Below are 22,386 nucleotides of genomic sequence, written 5' to 3' on the forward strand. Positions count from 1 at the left end.
AGATATGATGTTTTTCGTTTCTTGATTATTTGTACAAGATGTTTAGCTTTGCCAATGGATTTTAAGACATCTTCATTGGTAATTTTTTCTGTCCATGATATCTTTAGCATTCTTCTGTATAGCCACATCTCAAAGGCTTCGATTTTCTTGATGGTTGTCGCCTTCAATGTCCATGTTTCAACTCCATAGAGCAGAATAGACCACACGTAGCATTTCAGCATTCGGCATCTGACTTCCATGCTTAGGTCTTTATTGCAGAATAGTGTTCTCATTTTCATGAAGGACTGCCGTGCAACTTCAATCCTTGTCTTTATATCTATTTCTGGATCCCACTGTTCATTAAGCCAGCAACCAAGATATTTATATCTTGACACTTGATCAATATTTTTCCCATTGAGTGTCAGTTTCATTGATGAGGCTGGATGTTTGCTGATGATCATGCATTTTGTCTTGTTGATGTTTATATTTATTCCCATTCTTTGGCTTTCTATGTATACTCTGTCAATGAGTTTTTGGAGATCCATAATATTATCTGCAATTAGCACGGTGTCATCTGCATATCGAAGGTTGTTAACAATCTTTCCATTTATTGTGATTCCCTCTGAACATTCTTCCAATGCTTTTTTAAAGATTACCTCTGCATATATGTTGAACAGGAGTGGTTAGAGCACACATCCTTGTCTCACTCCTCTTTTGATGTTAATATCACTGGTGGTAATGTTGTCTAATTGAACGGTAGCTGACTGATTCCAATACAGATTTGTTATTAGTCTTATGTCTTGTTCGTCTAGCCTTATTTGTTGAAGGACTTCTATTAAGTTAGTGTGTCTGACTTTGCCGAATGCTTTTTCAAAATCTATGAAACACAAAGACAGATTTCTGTTTTTCTATGCATTTGTGTATCAATATTTGGGTACAGAAAAGGGCCTCTCTAGTACCAAAACCATTCCGAAAGCCGAATTGTGTTTCACTTAGAGTTTCTTCACTTTTTCTATAAATACGATTCTGAATTACTTTCAAAAATATTTTTAATGTTTGGCTCATTAAACTAATAAGTCGGAAGTCACCACAGGAATTCGCTTTGGGTTTCTTTGGGACAGTGATGTAGATTTGAGCCAATCTGATGGAAATTCATCACTTTCATATATTTTATTAAATAGTTTTTCAAGAAGTTTGATGTTATCTGGTTCTATTAATTTTAAAAATTCTGTTTGCACACCATCTGGTCCACTGGCTTTTCCTGTTTTACTTGTTCGTATAGCATTCTCTATTTCGCATTTCATGATTGCTGGTCCTTGAATGTTATCTTTTATATTTATAGGCTTCTGTCTAGTATCATTGAAAAGTTCTGTTACATATTTTATCCAAATCTGTGCTTTATTCTCTTCTTCTAGAACTATTTTTCCATTTTCATCTCTTAGAGACACTATTTGTTTTTCCTCAGTTTTCCAGAAATTTCGTTGATTTTCTTATACAGATTGAAATTATCATGTTTCTTCTGAAGCAGTTCAATTTCAGTACATAAAGTTTTCATCCAATTTTCCTTGGCTTCTTTTATTTTTTTCTTGATGATGTTATGTGTTTCTGTATACCTGGCAAGGTCTTTGTTTTTGTACATTCTTCTTGTATCAATAAGAGAAAGAATCTCATCTGTCATCCATTCCTGTTGTTTTATATTATTCACATAACCTACTTCTTCAATACTTGTTGTTACGATGGCATTCTTTAAGCTATTCCAAAGAGATTCCACACTTTTATTTTCTTCTATGTTAATCTGTTGTAATCGCAGGTTAAGCTGTGTCTTGGCACTTTTATTTATGTTCGGGTCTTTCAGTTTTTCTACATCAATTTTCTTTTTCTTCTTTTGTGATTTTTTAGCTGATTTTAATCTAAGACGTACTTCTGCAACTATGGGATTGTGGTCTGATGAGATATCTGCTCATCTGCTCAGGATAAGTCTTTGCACTCTATATACTACTGTGGAATCTTTTATTTATCAGTATATAATCAATTTGATTTCTGACAATGTTATGTTGGTTATCTTGAGGCGATTTCCAAGTGCACAGTCTTCTGGGTGGAAGTTTAAACCAGGTATTTGCTATTGTTAGATCTTCTTCCTGACAGGGAACTGGACTAGGCGATCTCCTCTGTCGTTTCTGGTGCCTAAGCCATGTTCGCCAACAATTTCTTCATCACCCCCTCTTCCCACTTTTGCATTGAAGTCACCCATCACTATGTTTATATCATGTTTCTTTGTTAGGTTTTTAATCTCTTTTAGGTGTTCATAAAACTCTTCAACATCTTCTTCACTTTTGTCAGCTGTGGGTGCATAAGCTTGGATGATATTTATGTTAATGGGGTTTCCCTTAAGTTGTAACAGCATTATCCTTTCAGAAAATGGAATCCAATTTATTACTGATTTATTGATTTCTTCATCTACTATTACAGCTACACCATGTCGAAGTTTGTTCTCATCATTCCCAGAGTAATACATTGTCGTATTATCTTGTTGACACTTTCCAGATCCTGGCCATCTTGTCTCGCAAATTCCCAAAACCCAGATGCCCAGCCTCTTCATTTCTCTTGTGACATTTCTTAATTTGCCAGCTTTGTACAGAGTTCTGACATTCCAAGTTGCAATTTTAAAAGTGGACATCATTTTGAGCCCGGAGATTCTTCGCACCCCTGTCCCATTTAAGGGACGCCGGGAACTTGGGGCCAATTGTAAGGGTTTGCTCGCCATGGTGGTTGTTCTGGAGATAAGGTAGAGCAGTAGTTTCTCCGTTTGCTTTCTGCTCTGCAGTATTACAGACGTACACAATATAATCATATTGCCATCTGCAAATCTCTGATCTCAAGCTTTTCCGTCATCATTTGGCTTCAACCTTGTGTCAGTACTGACAATGCTGCTTCCCAATGTCAGGGGCAGTGACCCCAGCAGGTGCTTATTTAATGGTGGCACTACTCGCCATGTCACCGAGTTGTCATTGGGCTTTGTGAGGTTTTAAGTGAAACAGAGTTGCCACTTCTGCTCCCCCACGCCCTGATAGCTCAGTCGCTGTTGGTCCACGGCTGCTTATTCGCCAGATTGCGCTGCTTATATCGCAGCTAGCCTCCATATCTGAAGGCTGTTCCCCGATCCGCCACCTGGGGACGCACCCGGTAGTAGTCAGCTCTGCCCCGGGTGTTGACAATCACTATAGATTTTAAATCAGATAACCAAGTATTCACTGTAATTGTTACATATGGCCCAAATGATAATGCTAATAAAGAAATTAAAGATGAATTCTTCAAACTCTTACAAAAAACAATTGAAGAAGTTCAGGGGCATATCATACTACTAAGAGACCTTAATGGCCGGGTTGGGAATCAAGTAGACGAGGAAGCGAAACAAGTGTTGGGATCACAAGGAGAAATAACCCAGAATAATAATGGAGAAAGAATAATAAATCTTTGTCTTATAAATAATTTAGTAATAGCGAATACTATGTTCAAGCATAAAGAAATCCATAAGTTTACCAGGGAAGAGCCAAGTAGTAATGAAAAATCTATAATTGACTATACCATCATAAGCAGATCATACTGGAAGTATACAAAAAACACAAGAGTCTAGAGAAATCCTGAAATAGACAGTGACCACCAGTTATTAGTATTGGAAACGATCCATCAAATAAAAGTGAAAAATGTAGAAAAAGTAGCAAGGAAATAAATCTTAAGATAAAGAACTAAAACTAAAGAAAGAAGAAGCAGCCATTGGGTATAAAAGTAAAATTGAAGAGAAGATGAAAGAAATAGAAAAAGAGATATATCAAGACCAAGATGTAGAAAGCCTATGGTACAGGTTCAAAACACTTCTTCTAGAAACAAGCAAAAAAAATTTGTGATGTATCATTAAATAATAAACAGAAGAAACATAAAACACCCTGGTGGACTGAAGAACTAAAAGAAGAAATTAAAAAGAAAAAGCAATTGTGGAAGAGATATATAACATCAAAGCTGCAGGTTGCTAGAGAACTATACAACAACCAAAGAAATAAAATTAAAACCTTAGTGAAAGAAGAGAAAAGAAAATACTGGGAAGACTTCAGACATATTTTAGAACAAAATTTTTTAAGAAAACCAAAAACTCTTCTATAATGTTTTAAGAAGAATGAGGTCAGAGAAAGAATGTCCCATAAAGTTTATCAAAAATAAGGATGGAAAGTTACTCACAAATTCTGAAGACATCATGAAATGATGGAAACAGTACTTTCAAGAATTATTGGAAGATGCAGGACATGGAAAAAAACAGAACCCTAAGAGCAAGATATGCAAGCAAAATAGAAGATCAAAGTGAGGAAATTCATGCAAATGAACTGTTAGCAGCAATAAATAAAATAAAACTGGGAAAATCAGTAGGCCATGATAAAATAACACCAGAAACGTAAAGAATTTAGGAACAAAAGCCATAAAATTTCTTTTACACCTATTCAATGTTGTATGGAAAAGAAAATTATTCCCAAATACTGGGAAGTAGCAATAATAATCCCTATATTTAAGAAAGGAGATAGCCGTAAATATGAAAAACAGAGGGATTTCGCTTTTAAGCATTCCAGGAAAATTGTATGCCTGTATTTTAGAAGAGAGGCTTGGGAACCAAATAGAGGACACACTGGACGAAATGCAATATGGCTTTCAAAAAAAAAAAACAGAAGCACACAGGATCTTATCTTCAGTCTTAGACGAACATCAGAGAAAACATTGGAATATGGAAAAAAAACTACATGCATGTTTTATAGATTTTGAAAAGGCCTTTGACAGAATGTCCAGACACTTAATATGGCAAGCATTAAAGAAAAACAAGATACAAGATAACTTAATAGCAGCCATACAAAGCCTCTACAAAAGTAACAGAAATTATGTAAGAACCTATAATAATAGATCAAAAGAATCTGAAACAAATGTAGGTGTGAGACCTACATTTGTTTCAGCCCTCTTCTTTTCATGATAGTAATGGATGAAATTTTATAGGCATGCCAAACAAAACAAAAAAAGTTCCACCTAGGATACAGGAAACTGAAAGAAACCAGGATTTCACACATGGCTTTTGCAGATTGATGGAGTGATTCTAGCAAATACAGCTGAAGATTTGCAGTGCAACATCAACATTTGAAATGAAGAAACAAAGAAAAGGAATATGACCATAAATATAAATAAAACTAAAACAATCATCATATCTAGAAACCAATCAAAACACACAATAAAAATAGAGAATCATCAACTGGAACAAGTTCACTCCTTTAAATACTTGGGATCATATATATACAAGATGGTAGACTAGACACAGAAATTAACAACAGGATAACTGGGGGAACAAAGCTATTCTATGCAATGAAAGGCCCACTCCCAGATAAGAAAGAAGTTATCCAGAATACCAAAATGGCAGTGTACCGTTCAGTGTTTGTATCAACATTAACATACAGTTGCAAGTCTTGGTGTTTAACAACAGGCAACACAAATAAACTACAGACAATTGAAATGAAATATCTTAGCAAAGTGGCACAAAAAAAAAAAAAAAAAGACTAGACCGAATAAGAAATCAAACTATAAGAGATAGCCTTTAAGTTGCACCTCTGAACAAATTCATAACAAGCCCAAATGAGGTGGTTTGGACATCTAAATCGAATGGAAGAAGGAAGAATAGGAAAAACCGTATATGAAAGCCAGAAAACAGGAAAAAGAAACAGAGGCCCAGGAAAGGTTGGCAAAAGGAAATTAAAGAAAAACTGGAAAAGAAGGGAATTAACTGAAAAGAAGCAAAACAACATGGCATGGAAATCTCTTTGGCAAAATCTCGATGCTTAAAAGCACAAGAGATCATAGATGAAGAAGAAGAAGAAAAGCTAATTTTCCAACATATAATAATAAACACATTGTTGATTACCCTATTATCGGAATGGAGTCACCTTCTTCCACCATGTGCAGAAGAGCCTTTGAGGGAGGGGGGGCTCAGGACAGTAATAGCAGAGAATTCTGATGTGAAGACACTTTTTGAGGAGAGCTTGAATGAGCCAAAAACGGGTGTAACAGTTCCATGTTACCAATCTAGTTTTCGCCTTTTTTAGAGGAAGCAGAATGGCATTTCAACCAAATATCTTGGTGGAAATAAATGATAAACAGGAAGAGAATGGTTCTGAGAGTTATGCTGGATAAGGTACTAAGTTTAAGATATTCATAGCAATAATTCTAAAGATAACCTAGAGACTTACACTATATTGAGGAGAAAAATGACTAGTGATTGAGAAAGAAAATGGTTGTTTAATAAGCACTGAAATGCCCTGGAGAACTATCAGATATTGACCGGTTTTAAGGCAATTAGATAATGAGGGACTAGTCACTTATTCATGTTGAAGATGTTAACATGGATGGCAGATTAAGGCATCTTCAGTACACTGTTTGCGTAGCAGTGCCGAGAGCAAGGCACAGGCCATCTTCTACAGATTTCTGAGATTTGTTGGAAAAGCTGAAACTGCTTTTGATATTGTTGACTTTTGAAAAGTTATCAAAAAATCTAGTAAAACTATTGTATTACTAAACAACTGACATCTATCATGGGTAAGTTAGCAGTTTTAATATTTTATTTATGCAAATTGAATTTGAAGATAAATTTCAGAGAATACTTATTTCTTCCATCATCATAAGAACACTGAAGCATCAGAGACTTCTTTATTCTCCTCAGAACCTAATCTATTTAAAATGAGCAGTGAAACAGTTTCAGAGCCACTTTCATTATGCTAGCATTTCAATTATTATTACCAGAGACCTCCAGGGAATCACAGACTTACCAAGGGAAGCCATCTTACCATTTCCTGAATTCGTTCACACTATCTGCACTAGTGACCTCCAAAGGAAAGTCATTTCAATCACACACCAATCTATGAGAAAAAAATCCAGCTCTCACTCTATTCTTTATTGCATTCATTCTCAACTTCCACAGATGCCCTCTGGTCCTCTCTCCACCTTCAATAAAATGAAAAATTCCATCTATCTTCTGGTATCCTGTATGATTTTTTAAAACTTTGTAGGTCTCAATCATATCACCCCCCTCTTGCTCCTATTACAGATATAAGGACTGTGAATACACATTTCATAGTCCCATTATCATCTTTAACACCCTCCTGTGCACCATTGCTATTGTATCTACATCACCTCAGAAACCAGGAGACTAGATGTGCTCACAATAGTCAGCAGTTTATATTCCAATTCTATATCCTCTAGGATAGGATTGGAACACAGTAAAACCCCAAAGTTACACGGTATGCGGGACCAACAAAAAGCACGTAAGTCGAATTCGCTTAACTACGGGTATAATTTTGCATGTAATTTATATATACAAACATACAATTGGGACCAAAGGTTTACAAAAACAGCTATATTTTTTAAGAAATATAATCATAACTGTAGTTTTTCATACATAAAAAAAAAGAAAGTTATTTCGATGTCGATGGTTTCATAAAATCTAATAGATTCGCCTGACAGCATAATGTCTTTTTCTTGTCACGCAAAATTTCTTCATAGCAAGCTAATGATTTTTTTTATTCCTTGCCTAGTGGCTACAATTCATTCCTCGTTAGAATCTATGTCTTCCAAAATCTGTAAACCTTTCTTTTATGACTGTTCTTACTGTGGATTCCTGTAGATCAAACTTCTTTGCTAGCTCAGAAATTTTCATTCCGCCTTCAAAATCCTTAATAATGTTGAGTTTTGTTTCCAAAGTCAAAGTTTTTCTTTTCTTGCTAGCAGTAGAAGAATCGAACTTGCTTCTTTTGGATGACATTATTATTTTTTATGTGATAAAATTTTTATCAAGAACATAACATTAAACAATTGCAAGGCTTGTAGACTATAAAAATCGTGTATGAATGTAGACTGCGCAAAACACGTCAGTGCTTGTTCACAGCATGTGCGACACTGGCGAATGCGTCTGGTGCCAGAAAGATACGACTAGTGGTAAGGCGTGGAGCGGGACTGAAATATGTACATATAAGAAACCGCGTAACTCCTGTGCACAACATTTTAACCGAGAGTTTGGGTCTTCATAAATTAAATTCGCGATTTGTTCCGCACAAGTTGACAGACGACCAAAAAAGTATCGAATTGAACACTGCAAGGACCTCATTAAAACCTCTCGTAAGGGACTCAAACTTCCTTGAAACGATCGTTACTGGTGACAATACATGGTGTTTTGAGTATGAGCCCGAAACAAAGTTCCAGAGTGCTGAGCAGAGACCACCAGAAGAGGGGCATCTGAAAAAAAGTCGCTTGGAGAAGTCAAAAATAAAGACAATGCTGATTTGTTTCTATGATTCCAAGGGTATTATCCAGAAAGAATTTGTTCTGCCTGGCCAAATGGTCAATGGCGAGTTTTATCTTGAAGTTTTGAAGCGACTGATAGTGAGAATTCGTCGTGTATGGCATGAATATCATGATGCAGGCAGCTGGTCACTTTTGCACGATAATGCACCATCTCATCATTCGAACATTGCGAGACAGTTTTTGAGCAAAAACCAAGTTTGTGTGTTGGATCACTTGCCGTATTCACCTGATTTTAGCACCCTGTGACTTCTTTCTCTTCCCCCGACTTCATTTGCTGATGAAAGGAAAGCAATATGACACTACTGAAAACATTCAAGCGGCAGTAACCATGACCCCCCCCCCACAACGTTATCCCAAAAACCGATATAAAAAATCCATTTAATTAACTGACCATGCTAAACGCTGTATCAAAGCTCAGGGAGAGTATATTGATTGAGATAAATGATTTGAATAATTATAATTGGCCTGTGTTTTATTTTCTACGAAAGTTTGGTTTCTTTTTTGGTCAGAGGGTGTAGAATCTCTTATTGTATGGGCACCTCCAAAGGAGGTGCCCACCATACAATAATCACGGGAGACCCAAACTACCCACACAATCTATCCTACCTCTCCTTGAATTCATTAACAGACAAAACACTCACAACGGACTCTGGCTCCCCATTCCACTTATTCACAACTCTCAAAGCAAAAAATCTACTCCTCACCCACCCTACTAACCACACCTTTTTTCAACTTCCAGGTATGATTTTATTTTGACCCCCCTCTGGCCAAGTGATGAAACATTTCCCCTGCATCAATCCCATAAAACCCTTTAAGCAACTTAAATGCTTCTATAATATCCCCTCTTTTTCTCCTTTCAATCAACTTCTGCAATCCACACACACACTCAATCTATACTCATAGGAAACATTCCACAGATCACTCACCATCTTGGTCACTCGCCTCTGAATCTTTTCCAACACTTCCTCAACCCCCAAGAAACCCAGGAGACCAGAATGGAGCACAGTAATCCAAATGTGTGTGGATCAAAAGCCTTACAAAGAGGAATAATAACTTCCTTATCTTTACTTGTTAACGTGTTCATCAATAACCAATTAAACATATGGGCAATATTTATATTTAATTCTCACCACACCTAAATCTCTAGCTTCATAATAAGTTTAGTTTAATCTTTTATCGAAGTGTGAGCAAACAAAGTTTGTGCCTGAAAGTATCTTCAGGACTGGGGTAAAGTAGTACAACACCGGGCAACTCGTTGAAAAGGTGGAGAAAGCTCTCATCACTCCTATCTCAGTATCTCCCATAATGCAAAGCACATCTCCTTGCAGATATGTGTAATGCTATGCATTAAGGCTAGGGCCACTACCCATACCAGTTTCGACTTTTATTGAGGTCTCATCAGTGGGAGCCAGGCCCAAGTGGAGATACCAAGGCAGAAGCATTAGCAAGGTTATCTCTTCCTGTAGGAGTACCAAACGGTGTGCCACCTTTTTATTAAATTACTCCGGATTCAGAGAAAGATGTTGAGAATTTATTTTTCACTTAGTTAGACTATAATAAGTTTAGTTTAATCCTTTATCCAAGTGTGAGCAAACAATGTTTGCGCCTGAAAGTATCTTCAGGACTGGGGTAAGGTAGTACAACACCGGGCAACTCGTTGCAAAAGGTGGAGAAAGAGCTCTCATCACTCCTATTTCAGTATCTCCCATAATGCAAAGCGCATCTCCTTGCAGATATGTGTAATGCTATGCATTAAGGCAAGGGCCACAACATCTTTCTCTGAATCCGGAGTAATTTAATAATAAGGTTGTACACCCTTTGGCAACTCCTATAGGTTGGAATGACCTCTCATTGCTTCTGCCTTGGTGTCTCCACTATTGGGCCTGGCTCCCACTGACGAGACCTCAATAAAGGTCGAAACCAGTATGGGTAGTGGCCCTTACCTTAATGCACAGCATTACACATATCTGCAAGGAGATGTGCTTTGCATTATGGGAGATACTGAGATAGGAGTGATGAGAACTTTCTCCATCTTTGCAACAAGTTGCCCGGTGTTGTACTACCTTACCCCAGTCCTGAAGATACTTTCAGGCACAACCTTTGTTTGCTCACACTTCGATAAAGGATTAAACTAAACTTACTCTAGCTTCATCTATTTCCTGACAGTGCCATCAATGTAATACACTGCATGTCTACTTATCCCAAAATGCATAACTTTACATTTCTCCACATTATTATTATTCCTGACATCTCCAGAGAGTCATCAAGGGAGAGCACCTACTCCACAACTCAGTCTCCACCACTCAAATCCACCAACTATAATGAACTATCCACTGCCCACTACCACCACCACTACTATTTTTACAAACATCCATGCCCATAACAGGATTCGAACCGGCAGCCTTTTGGCTGGGGAGTGGATACGCTAACCACTCGGCCAACCAGACCATTAAACAGATACTATTATTTTTTTCCCATACTGACAGCCTATTTAAATTGATCTGCAAGCTTTTCACATCAACTTGATTAACTATTACTCTATCTAATTTCATATCATCATCAAACAACTCAATACTGCCTTTCAGGTTATTTCCTATATCATTTATGTACAAATTAAACAGCAATAGTCTCAGCACTGAACCTTGCGACACACCACTAGTCACCTGTTTTTGTCTTGATTCTAACCCTCTATACATATAATTCTTTCATATATCCATCCAGCAACCACCCTCTTATCCACTTAGCCAGTGTCATATTCATCCCCATTTGTTCTAATTTGTGTAACAGAGTTCCATGTGGTATTCTGTCAAATCCTATCCCAATGGCTTTAACAGGCATTTAAGGCCCACAACCTTCCAAGCATGCTTGGATTTCATAACCGAAGTATGAGGATAGGATGGTGATCCCTATACCTGTAAGTATTCTTGGCTGTATCTCTGTGTGTTCATGAGGGCCGGTTTGCCTGCTTGCAGGATGAAAAACCCCAGATAAACTGGCAGGAAAAAACCCTGCTGTCACCCAAGACCTGCTAACTTGGCAATGGCTGAGGAAGATCCTTAAGCTCCTCACGTCGGTGACGGGAAGCGAACGTAGGACACTCCTTCCCCAGGCATATGGTTGCGAAGCACAAAGTCACTAGGCTGACTGCACAGACCATTCTGTCAAATGCCTTTGCAGAATCTAGCAGAATCAATGTATAACCATTTCCATTATCTAACTCAGTTGTTACTCTGTTATAAAAAGTAAATAAATTACTATGGCATGACTTACTCTTCACAAAGCCATGTTACCCATCATACAGTATTATATTTTTATCCATCCATTCTTGAATTCTCTTTGACTAATTTTTCCAGTATTTCTACCACCACACCTGATTATACTAAGAAGTCTAAGAACCTCTCCTTATACAAGGGAATTATTTTGCCCTCTTTCCACTCCCATGGAGCTCTACCAGGGATGAGACTTAAAGAGCCCAGTCAGAGACACTGCCAGTTCCCTTGCACATTCTTGCAAAACCCTAGCTGATATTACATCTAATCCCACAGCTGTATTTACATTGAGATTCCACAATATCCTAAGAACCTCCAATTCATTCACTTCTGTTCCCACATTAGAGTCTGTCACATATGTTAAAGCAGTAACCTCACTAGGATGATAGACCCTTGCAAAGTGGTTGCTCAGTATCTCAACTATTTTATCAGCTTCTGTCACCTCTTCACCACTCATCAAGATTAATCTTCCATAGTCATTCTTCCTCTTACTTGCCATGTAACAAAAGAACAGCTGTTTGGGATTTCCTTTGCCCTGCTTGGCTATATTCTTCTCAATCCAATTTTGCCTTCTTTGCCAATTCTGGTCACCTTTCTTGCCTGAGCCCTGTACTCTTCATGAGTTTGTTGGTCACCTTTACATACCCTCCACAGCATTTTCTTCTGCAGCTCATGCTTAATGATATTACTCATCCATCTAACTCCTACTTGATTAACTTTCCTTACCTTAGGTACACAATTTAATATTGCTTCCTCTAGATGACCCTTAACTATATCCCATGCACTTCTAACATCCAACCATGCAGTATTTTATGCTATGGCACAGATTTAAGGTTCTTCCTAAGCTTGTCATAATCACCTGCATTATAGTTCGACATATACCCCCCCCCCCCTCTTTGATAGAATATTCCTCATGTTTTACAATCTTCCAAATTAAGATGCCACGGTGACTTTCACCAACTGGAGTGAACATGGTCACCTTGGCTATGGATAGGTCTTCTGATCCTATGACCAGGTCCAATACTCTCACACCCTTAGTCCTTACCATCACATGTTGCCTCGAGTAATTATCTCTTAGCAGGTGTATAAATTCCATTTCCTTCCTGCCATGTGATCTTTCTTCCTTCCTGTGGTACATCTCCACAGTTGAAGTACCTCAATAATCATTCGACCTGTACTCATTATACTAATTTGATGATGCATGTCTTCCAGATCATCCATGGAACTCCCTGACCTATAGCAACAATAAATTTTTGTCTTATGGCCTAAATCTTGCACCAGACTGCTTCAAATGAACAGCCATCCACCCCCCCCTACTATCTCCTATTCTTTTTGGTTGCAATTCATCTGCTATCATCAGTATTATCCCTCTTCTTCTCTATCTTCCCTGAAAGTACTAAACTTCACATTCTATCCCTGTAATTACATGAGACTTAGCTAACAGCAGATAATGTAACACCTATAACTTTTGCCAAGTTCATTAACCAAAGCCAAAAACCCTCCTTCTTGTTCCTGATACTTCTGGCATATTAGTATATAAAAACTGCAGCATCTCTTTAGACCCCCCAATCCACCTTTACTTCCTGAATTGATTATCCTATTCCACATATCCTTTATTTTTGCTTGAGAGACTAGATTCTGCACTTGGTCATTCTCACACTCGCTTGCCTCATGGGTACCGTCACACAAACTCACCTGCTTTCACCCTAATTGCTTTAAGTTTAAGTTTTCCTGAATTTGAGGTTCAGCATGCTCGGTGAACAAAGCTCTATAACACCAAAACCATTTAGATGCAGTCCATCAGCATTGTACAAAACCCTTCTTTCTGTCAAACATACCACAGATCCACAAATCCTACATCATTCCTTCTGCACAACCTATGTATAGACTTATTAGCTACCAACACCCTCCCTGTTCCGTTTGCTTCTATCATAGTGTGGCAGGACACTTACAGTCTTCACCTTCTCACTCTTCTAACAACTCCTTTACATCCTCCCTCATAGAATACTTCTCACCAATCAAATCATTTGTGCCAACCAAGAAAATCAGTTCCTTCGCCTTGCCTTTTAGCATCCTGATGGTGTGGCTAATATGGTGAATCTCTGCACCTGGGAAACATGATTTTTTCACACTTTCGTTAAATACTCAGCTGATCATTGAATCTTCAAAGATAATTTTCTCCTTAACTTGTTTTTCTTGTTTGTTCAGTCAGTCTTTATTATTACTTCAGACCATCTGATTCTTGCTCTCTTCAACCCTGTTAATCTCTTGCCGCTTCTGCAATTTTTGAATTTCACGCTTCGTCCTGTGAAGAACAACATTCAAGGTGTCCTATTTCTTTAATATTCATTTTGTTCTCTATTTCCACAGCCATATGTTCGATATTAATCTCATAATTTTCCATTCTACCATCGATATTGTCCACTCTACTAACATTTGCTGCATTCTCATTGCCTATAGCACTGACTTTTGAAACATTTGGTACACATCCTCTCTCAAGTTTCAATTTCCTTCCACATATCCTTTCATTTTCTTGACGAATGCATTTCACACATGCTGTACTGCACAAAATCCTGCAAATTTGATCAACCCAACAATCTTCACCTATCTGTCATCAATATGTTCTTCAACATTCAAGTAATCCTTTGAGATATTTTGCCAACTTTTGCAATATGCCCACTGAATCTCAGATCTTTATACTATCACTCTCACTTCCCTAGCCTCATCACAATTTCCTGCATTCCAGTACCAGTATGTAATCTTTTCATTCCAATGCATAATTATGCATTTTGCAACATTAAAATGACAACCATTAACCATCACCCCACACTACTGGTTTATTTAAATCATCTTGTAGGATATCTACATCAGCTTTATCAAATATTATCTGCCCAAGTTTTGCATTGTCAGCAAACAACTGAATATCCTCCCCACTTAAATCATTCCCATGTAGAAATCAAAGAGTAGTGACTTTAATACTACTCTTTGATTTAATCTCTTTAATCACTCTGAGGAATTCCACTAGTTATCCATGTTTGCCTTGATTCTACTTCACCATATCTACTGTATCAGCCACCCCTCCCTATTCATGCTACCAGCTTTTATCCATTTCCATTTGCTCCAACTTTTGGACTAGTTTTCCATGTAGCATTCTGTCAAATGTTTTTGCAAAATTCAGCAGTATCATGGTGTAACCATTTACTTTATCCAATTGTACTGTCACTTTATCATAAAATCTGAAAAATTTCTAAGGCATGATCTAACTTTTACAAAGTCGTGCTACCCACCATAGATAATCGTATTCCTCTCCACCCAATTCTTGAATTTTACATTTAATCAGCTTTTCTGATACTTTAATCACCACTCCTAAGATACTAAATGCCTCAGCAAAGTTCAAGAGTATCATAGTTTGGTCATGATTGAAAATACTACAAAAGACAGCAGCCTTCCTTATAGCAAACAACAAGAATGTCATGATTCTTAAAAATTAAATGCTAATAAACTAAATTAAGGTAAGTCATTGTTTTATGGTCTGAAGAAATTTTTTTATGGCATGCCTTATACATTCAAGGAGCTATAAAAGCTCGTCCAGAGCAGGCATTTAGAAACATCTGCCATGCCCAATGTGGGATTTATGACTAGCATACACTGTGTTTAATGGGCAGTGATATTTGTCATAGGATGTAAGACAAAGTCAATTTAAATACTGTTGGTAGCATTCCAACAAGCTCATGCAAATCAAATGAGAGTAAAGTATCTTCATTATGGGATTAGACCCCTTTGTGCAGACTTATTCTACACTATTTTCATTTCAATGCCATACTGATTGCTTCTAATGCATTATTTTTTTCTTTTCAAGAGATAAAAATAGACATTGGTATAGTTTGTTGGAGCATATACTGACTTTCCTATTAATAAACAAGAAAAATGAGATGATAATATAAAAATCAGAATTTTTTATTGTTATGATGACTTAAGGACAGTTGATTAAGTCTTAAAAAAACCTATTATTCCTATTATTATTAAAGACCATACCTTTCTTGAATTCACTCCCACTACTTGCAATCACCATATCCAATGGTAATCCATTCCAACTATACACCTCAACCACTCTATGGGAGAAAAATCTAGTTTTCACATCCTCTCACAATAACATTCATTCTCAATTTCCAGGAATGCCCCCTCGTCCTTTTCCACCCTCCATAAAACTAAAAATTCCATCTACTAGAATTCTGTCTAATCTTTTCAGAAATTTGATCATGTTTGGATGATTGTAAGCCTTAATCACATCAACCCTCTATCTCCTATTTGCTAGTGTCTGAAGTACACAAATTCTCAATCTGTCTTCATAGTCTGTACTCCACAATCCTGGTATCATGTTTAACACTTTCTCTCTCTCTCTCCACTGTATCAGTATCATCATGGAAACCACAAGACCAGATCTGAACATAACAGTCAAAGAGACGTCATATCAAGGCCTTGTGAAGAGTCACAATGACTTCCTTATCCTTACATGTCATGTTAAATCTTGTTTCAGCATTGCAATTATCCTCTGAGTTGTATTTGCAACTCAAATGATAACTGTGTTTGCTATATGATTCCTGAACTACAACTTCCTATCTAAAACTTGAAGATTCCTAATCTGATCAGATAATCCCACCAATGACATTGACTATCTCATTACAGTGTAAATGTAAACTTATGCACTTTGGTGTAATAATTACACCAAAGTGCATAAGTTTACATTTACTAACACTGAACTGACAGCCATTTTCACTTGCTACAATTCCAGCCTATTCAAATCATTCTGCAAGTACTGCATAACAGCAGAATTCCATTATCCCGCCTATCTTTGTGTCGTCAACAAACAGCTGTGTGTGTGTGTGTGTGTGTGTGTGTGTGAGTGACCTGTCAAATCTTCCCCAATTTTATTACTGTAAAGACTGAATAGCAATGGATGAAGGACTGATCCCTATAATGCATCATCTGTCACCTTAAATCTTGCAGACTCACATCCCTCACATATCATTTTTGATATCTCTCTTTCAGCCATCCTTTAATTCAAGCTAATAGTTTATAATTCAATCTCATATTCTCCAACTTATCTAACAGTCCTCCATGCTGATCCTGTCAAAAGCCTTAGCAGAGTCCAAAAGTATCATGTATTCATTCTCCTTGTCTAACAACCATAACATTATTATAAAAGGGGCCAAGTTACTTAAACATGACCTTCCATTAGTAAACCCATGCTGTTTCTTGCAAAGTATGGATTCTCTGTCAACCAATTCCTATATGTGTACCAACTTTTCAGAAATCGTCAATACAACTTCAAGAAATACTGACAAGTTGACAGTTAGTCACACCAATTGTTGCACTAGCCTTGTGCAATGGGATTATGATACATTCTTTTCACTTCTGTACAATCTTCTCAACAGGGAAGATTGTAAAATTATAGTCTAAATGATTGTAAAATTATAGTCTAGTCAAAAGAACAACTGGTTCAGCTGAACACTCTTTTATTATCTCTGGTGATATCTCATCAGCGTCTATTGCAGATTCTTATTCAGTTTGTGCAACAGCTCTAGTACCTTCTCATACACCTTAGTTTCTTCATCCAATGAGGAGGTGTTCATGTCTATGGGTGCATATACACTTGAGTTTCTCTAACCCCCAGTTACTACTACTATTTGTATATTTGTAATTACAACGCTGTTAGCAACAATAAGCTCGTTGCATGACAACTCATATTACTGAAAACGCATACACATAAACAGTGTGGATAACAAATCTTAAGTAAACATCAAGCTGGAAGGTAGGTAAATATATATATATATATATCAGAAATGCATACTTACCTTACGATAAGCTTTATAAACTGTTGCATATGATCCCCTTCCGAGCTTTTCGGTGAATACAAAATTCGGGAGAGATGGGGCCGATGTCATATTCCCGAGTATTCGGCCACCTTAAGTGGAGGCAAGTAGCTATGGTAACACAAAATATAACAAATCACACAGAATAAAACTACGAAACAAATTGCCCTAGAGTCATTTATTTCCAAAGAAAGCCAAAACAATTGAAAGGATTATATGATTTTCGAGAAAAATCCATCGTTTCAAAATATATACCAACTGCACCCTTGTTTAAATAAATTTTTATACTGTATTAATTCATAACATGTGTGCAATGGTATCTGTAGTACTCTGTAGTAAACAGATACATTATATGTATTTGTTTGAATGGATTATTCAGCTATTTTTAACGAAAATTACAAAATAACTTTTTAAACAAACAAAAAATATGTATATATACTGTTTATTTGTTTAACTATATATATATATACACACACCACCACCAAATTCTAACACGCAAGAAACAACGGTATATAAATAAGCAATATCAGCTATAATCACGTGCGGCCAGGGTGACAGGTATGCGTAATGAGTTTGCGGTAGAGTTCGCCCACCGATTAGTGGTCCCCTCGACACTTCTGCGCATGTCAGAAAAAGGAGAATCCATTCCGATAATAGGGTAATCAATCTGTCTTCTGGGATGTGTTTGTTTATTATTACAGGTCGGAAAATTTAGCTTTTCTTTTACGAACATCGTAGTTTTTAAAGTGTAACTATTTTGCATGTATAACAGTTGGAAAAATGTACGTAGAGTGTTAACAAAATTAAAAAAGGTATAGCATAAAACAAAAATTTAACTAAGTTTATTTTTAAGAAAGTGTTCTATAAAATAAAAATAATTATACTGAAAAACAGAAATTTTTTCTAATGAACTTAGATATTCTAAACTTACAGTTGAGAGAACTGAGACACTTTAATGTCCTAAACCGATTAATTATTTATGACTTGTTGTGACTCTTTTGACAAACCCATGCAAAAAAAAAATACCATTATAAATCCTTTTAATCTTCATAGTCATCTGAATCGGTGTCCGAATCGCCATCACTTTCACTTAAACTGATCACCAAAGGTTCGCATAATTCTTCGATAATTTCGATAATTCCGTCTCTGTCCCAATATAGATTTTCCAATGAGGTGACATGAAAGCAATATTTTCCCCAGTTTTGAACTGTAATACTTTCAATCGCCTGTTCTGAAAGCTTAAAAAGTTTCGACATGTCAATATCTCCAGTTATGTTGCGATGGCGAATGAAACTTTTCACTTCTGCCCAAACATACTCAATAGTATTAATATCGCAATGATATGGTGGTAGCCTCAAAGCTAGAAATCCATGCTCTTTGAGCATCGTGTCGAATTTAAATAGTTTAGTTGTGGGCGAGTTTCTTTTGACCAAATTAAGCAATTCAATTTTTCACATATCTGGTGAATGAGAAATGTTATTTGCAGAGAGCCAATCCATAAGAACTTTCTTCTTATTAGACCAATTTGGAACTTTGTTTGATCGAATAGAGTGATATGAAGCTTTATCAATTATAACAACAGCATTTTTAGGAAGGTTTGGAATCAGTTTTTCTTCTGCCCACTTTTCGAAGATCGTAGAATTCATTTGCCTATGGTAATTGGCTTTGTATAGTAAGTTTGAATTCGGTAAAAAAAAAAAAACATTTTTCCACCCGCACACAAAATTATTATGCGCCGCGAGGCATTTCAGGTTTGTAGCACTCCACATTCTTCTTTAGACTGCCAACATTTTCCATAATTTAAATTACTATCAATCCAAGTTTCATCTAGATACACAATCGGTCTTTTCTCCTCCCTGAAATGTCTTATTGCTCTCAAATACTGCGTTCTAGATAAAACAGTGTCACTTCGCTCCATGATCAGTTTCCTTTTATTCTGGGACCTTTTAAAACAAAATCCGATTTCATGAAGTATTTTCCTTAAAGTTTCTCTTTTCCAAGGAAAATTAATTTTTTCTTTAAGCACAGGAATCAATTTCGGAACAGTTGGCACTCTTTTCTCGACCACGTAAAATTCGTGAATAGTTCTTCTTATAACGTCTACATCAAAATCATTGAAAGCTACGGTTTCGATGGTTTTCTTTACTCTGGCGCTTTTTTTTTTTTTTTTTTAGGAGATTTAAATTTTGGCTTACCTTCACCTTTTGATTCCCTACGAATTCTTTTAACAGTCGACCCCGATACGCCCGCAATTGCACTTGCACGTTTTATGACTTGAGAAAGGGGAACAAGGAGACCATTCTTTTTCGCAGAATGTCAACACATTATTCAATATTCTTTTGCAAAAGCTACTGAAACGTTTAACAACAGAACTTGTTGACTGTACTGGGTCCATCATACAAATTAATAATAAAAAAAAAATAATGCAAAAAAGCGACAACAAAAATCAAGCTAGTACTAGCACAGCGACAGACAAGAAAGCATATGATTTCGCATTTGGCGACCAATTCGTACATCCTTCACTTCCGTAATCTTCCTTCTCCCGTTCAGCATTAATCGCCTATTCTTGACAAAATGCCAAGGAGAGATCTACAAACGGTGGGCGAACTATAGTCGATTTGCGGAATTTGATCAGGTTTTGCAATTTGGAATGGCGTTCTGCATTTCGTGAAATATCAAGGTAAGACTTTGTTTAGATTCAATTTAATTGCTATCGCTTTCTTTAGCCTACGCTTGATATTGCTGGCAGTCCTTTGCGGCTGCGGGATATTCTACAAAAATTTCTGCTGGCAGGTCTTTAGACCTGCCGGATTTTTATTAACGCTCATACGCAGTTAAAACGATATGAGCGTAACTGACCTAGACGTATTCACTGATTTGCTCGATAATGAGCCGGCTCTTGTACTTATTGATAAACTCCAAAAGAAGTTCGATCTGACATGGCCTACTAGCATGATTGACTCCGACATCATTATCGAGTCACTCGATAAAAGGCTAGCACTCACTTTTATTTAAAAACTTCTCAAAAAGTTTGAACGGGATTGGCCCGGCTATTTAAACTTGTATTTCTCACCTGAAGTCGACGTTGAGGAAAATGAAGACTCACCTCAAATGGAGGAAAAACTCAATCTAGTTGTCTCTACCTCTAATCCTTCTGATCAAGGAGAAATCCACGCTCGTAGGAAGAGAAAAACTCTCGCTGCTGAGCCAACAAATGTTGTTGGTATGGACGAAGATGTTCCCATTTCAGATCCCTCTGCTTCCCCCAATGAAAAGGTGCCACCGATTATCCTAAGGGAAAAGCAGAGATGGACAACACTCAGAACCATCATGGCTAATTTACAAATAAGTTATACATCTGCTAAAAATGTAGACGAAGGTATAAGAATTCAGCCCACCACGGTGGCTGATTATAGAAATCTTACAAAGGAATTGGACGCAAGAGGAACTCAATATCACACATTTTCACTTGCCTCCGAAAAAAATCTGAAAGTAGTCCTACGAGGAGTCTCCGAGGATATTGACACGGATGAAATAGTTACTGACCTTAACTTACAGGAACTAGCTCCCATAAAGGTCACTAGAATGTTTAGATCAAATAAGACACCTATGCCTTTGGTCTTGGTTGAGATTCACAACATTTCCAAAGACATCTATAATTTAAAATCAATCTATGGACTCAAAATCACCCCAGAACCACTGAGAAAGAAAGCATCTTCTGGGCAGTGCCACTGATGATTTGGCACTGCCCAGAAGCTATGCAAAGCTCAGTTCAGATGCCTAAAATGTGGCAAGAATCACCCCACAAATACCTGCGCCAAGCCAAAATCCACCCCGTCTAAGTGCGCTAATTGTGGGGGGTTCTCACCCTGCTAATTATAGAGGGTGTATACATCACCCCAAAAACAGATGGAATGATCCAAATCATCAATCTACTTCGTCATCTAGTGCGAGAGTTCCTGAAGTTCAGGCTCCTCAGTTCTCCAAGAGTAAGATCATGACAACAGGTGCTCACCCATCATTAACTGAGCCCCTTAAGAAAACGAATCTTCAACATCAAGCGAGAATGTATGTTGATGTGGCCCACTTCAAACAGATAGTACAAACCCAGAACCTGAATAATCCACATTCAAATCTATCAGCTGTTATCCCCACTTCCCTTGCAAACATGCTGCAGGATTTCAGCAACTCAAATCCATCCTTAAGTGTCACAAAAAGATTCTTACAGCAAACCCAATCCATATTATCAGCACTCTCTGATGCATAGGAAAAAAATCTCCCCAAACTCTCTTAGGATTATCGGTTGGAATGCCAACGGTATAAAAAAGAAACTGTTAGAAATCCAGGAATTTAATAATAGATACAACCCAGATATATTGCTAATCAATGAAACGCACCTGAGGCCTGCTGACACCCTGAAAATCAGAGGGTATCAGATTTACAGAAACGACAGACTTGGTTATAGAGGTGGAGGCACAGCCACCCTTATCAAAAACTATATCAATCACCATTCAATAACCAACCCTACTACCACCAACCTCGAAATCACAGGAATTAATGTCCTCACAAACTCAATTGGAAACCTTAAATTTTTTTCTGCATACAACCCTCCATTAAAGACATTATTGACCTCAGATCTGGATGCCATCCTTTGAGTAAAAGGACCAGTCGTCATTGCTGGAGACCTCAATGCAAAACATCCTGCTTGGAACAGTAAATCTACCAATAAAAATGGTCGCATCCTTTCTAGCTACACAGGATCAAACTATGTGCTGTTGTGGCTGGACCTACCGAACCAACTCATCTCAGTACGTCTGGCACTGCTGACATCCTGAATATAGCCATCCTGCAAGACATTAAACTACAGTACAGCCTTATATCATTAAACG

General features: G+C 37.2%; 1 protein-coding gene across 2 annotated transcripts in view; it reads right to left on the reverse strand.

Annotated features, from left to right (window-relative positions):
* LOC150108560 (serine/threonine-protein kinase ULK3-like) overlaps nucleotides 1-18,031 on the reverse strand; it is a 268,335-nt gene extending 250,304 nt beyond the window's left edge. For both annotated transcript variants that reach the window (XM_090415993.1, XM_090415992.1), the window contains exon 1: nucleotides 17,480-18,031. In XM_090415993.1, the coding sequence (XP_090272119.1) occupies nucleotides 17,480-17,569 (90 nt within the window). In that variant the 5' untranslated portion in view covers nucleotides 17,570-18,031. The remainder of the gene's footprint in view (nucleotides 1-17,479) is intronic.
* Nucleotides 18,032-22,386: the final 4,355 nt, after the last annotated feature.

Source organism: Typopeltis vanoorti, chromosome 3, assembly GCF_054136105.1.
Source record: "Typopeltis vanoorti isolate ZY-2024b chromosome 3, IOZ_Tvanoo_1.0, whole genome shotgun sequence".
Taxonomy (NCBI): Eukaryota; Metazoa; Arthropoda; class Arachnida; order Uropygi; family Thelyphonidae; genus Typopeltis; species Typopeltis vanoorti.